At 64.0% G+C, this 906-nt stretch overlaps 1 protein-coding gene across 1 annotated transcript in view; it reads right to left on the bottom strand.

Annotated features, from left to right (window-relative positions):
• Positions 1 to 803, bottom strand: part of DNPEP (aspartyl aminopeptidase) — a 9873-nt gene extending 9070 nt beyond the window's left edge. Inside the window, exons 1-2 of the mRNA XM_007445807.1 lie at positions 776 to 803; positions 82 to 175 (exon numbers count right to left, since the gene is read on the bottom strand). Of these exons, the coding sequence (XP_007445869.1) occupies positions 82 to 175; positions 776 to 781 (100 nt within the window). The 5' untranslated portion in view covers positions 782 to 803. The remainder of the gene's footprint in view (positions 1 to 81; positions 176 to 775) is intronic.
• Positions 804 to 906: the final 103 nt, after the last annotated feature.

Genomic DNA, 906 nt, shown 5'->3' with positions numbered 1-906 from the left:
GGGAAAGAACCCTCTCACAGCGATGGAAGCCGGTAGGAGGCACACCGGCCCCCACCTGCCTCGGCTCCCCTGGTCACTCACCGTGGAAAGGAGAGGGGCTCCGGTTCACGAACTTGAGGAGTTCCCGGGCCGCTGCTTGCACCGCGTCCTTGCGGGCCCTGCCGCTCATGGCCACCTAGCGGAGGGGGCGCTCAGATTCCTACGAGGTCTAGAAACCCTGATCTATCTAAGCTTCAGGAACTCTCCCAGCCAATCCCCACGAAGTGACCGCTCCAAAGCTCAGACCTCTGCTTCCGCCCCTTTCCCCACCGAGGGACGCAGATGCCGGGCCTCCAGCCAACCAACCAACCCCCAAAGAACCACAACGCGCGCTGCGCTCCACGCCCAGCTCGTCCCAGACGGCGCGCCCCCGAATCCGAGCTTCAGCCCAGCCCCCCAAGTCCCGCCCCAAGTGCCCGACCAGCTGGAAATCCCGGTCAGTTTCCAAACTCCGAGCTCGCAATCGGGCCCCTAACTCTGGGCCGGCCTGTACCAAGCGCGCGATCCCATCTCGGAACCAAAGCCCTGTTCTCTAGGGAACACCCCACCTCGGTGTCTCGCAGGCCACCCTTTAACAACCCCAGGAAGGTAAGGTCACCCGGGACCGGACTTTCGGTTTCGTTTAGGGTCGGGCGGAACCCCCACGTCAGCAAGCGCGCTTCTGAGCTTGGGCCCGAGCGGGCGCCTGGCCGGGTCTGCGATCGAAGTTCGTGCGGGGCGAGCGGTGGCCACCTACCTGCATGGCCTTACGCGTGCGCCTGAGTCCGCTCGCACGGCCCGCCCCCACTCCGGCACTTACGTGCCATGGAATATCAGTCAGCAATGAAATCAATGTCATCAGGCCCGTAGCATCTTAGTGAGTGGACT

Source organism: Lipotes vexillifer, unplaced genomic scaffold, assembly GCF_000442215.2.
Source record: "Lipotes vexillifer unplaced genomic scaffold, Lipotes_vexillifer_v1.1 scaffold965, whole genome shotgun sequence".
In the NCBI taxonomy this organism is placed as follows: domain Eukaryota; kingdom Metazoa; phylum Chordata; class Mammalia; order Artiodactyla; family Lipotidae; genus Lipotes; species Lipotes vexillifer.
This window is presented reverse-complemented; position numbering and strand designations above follow the sequence as displayed.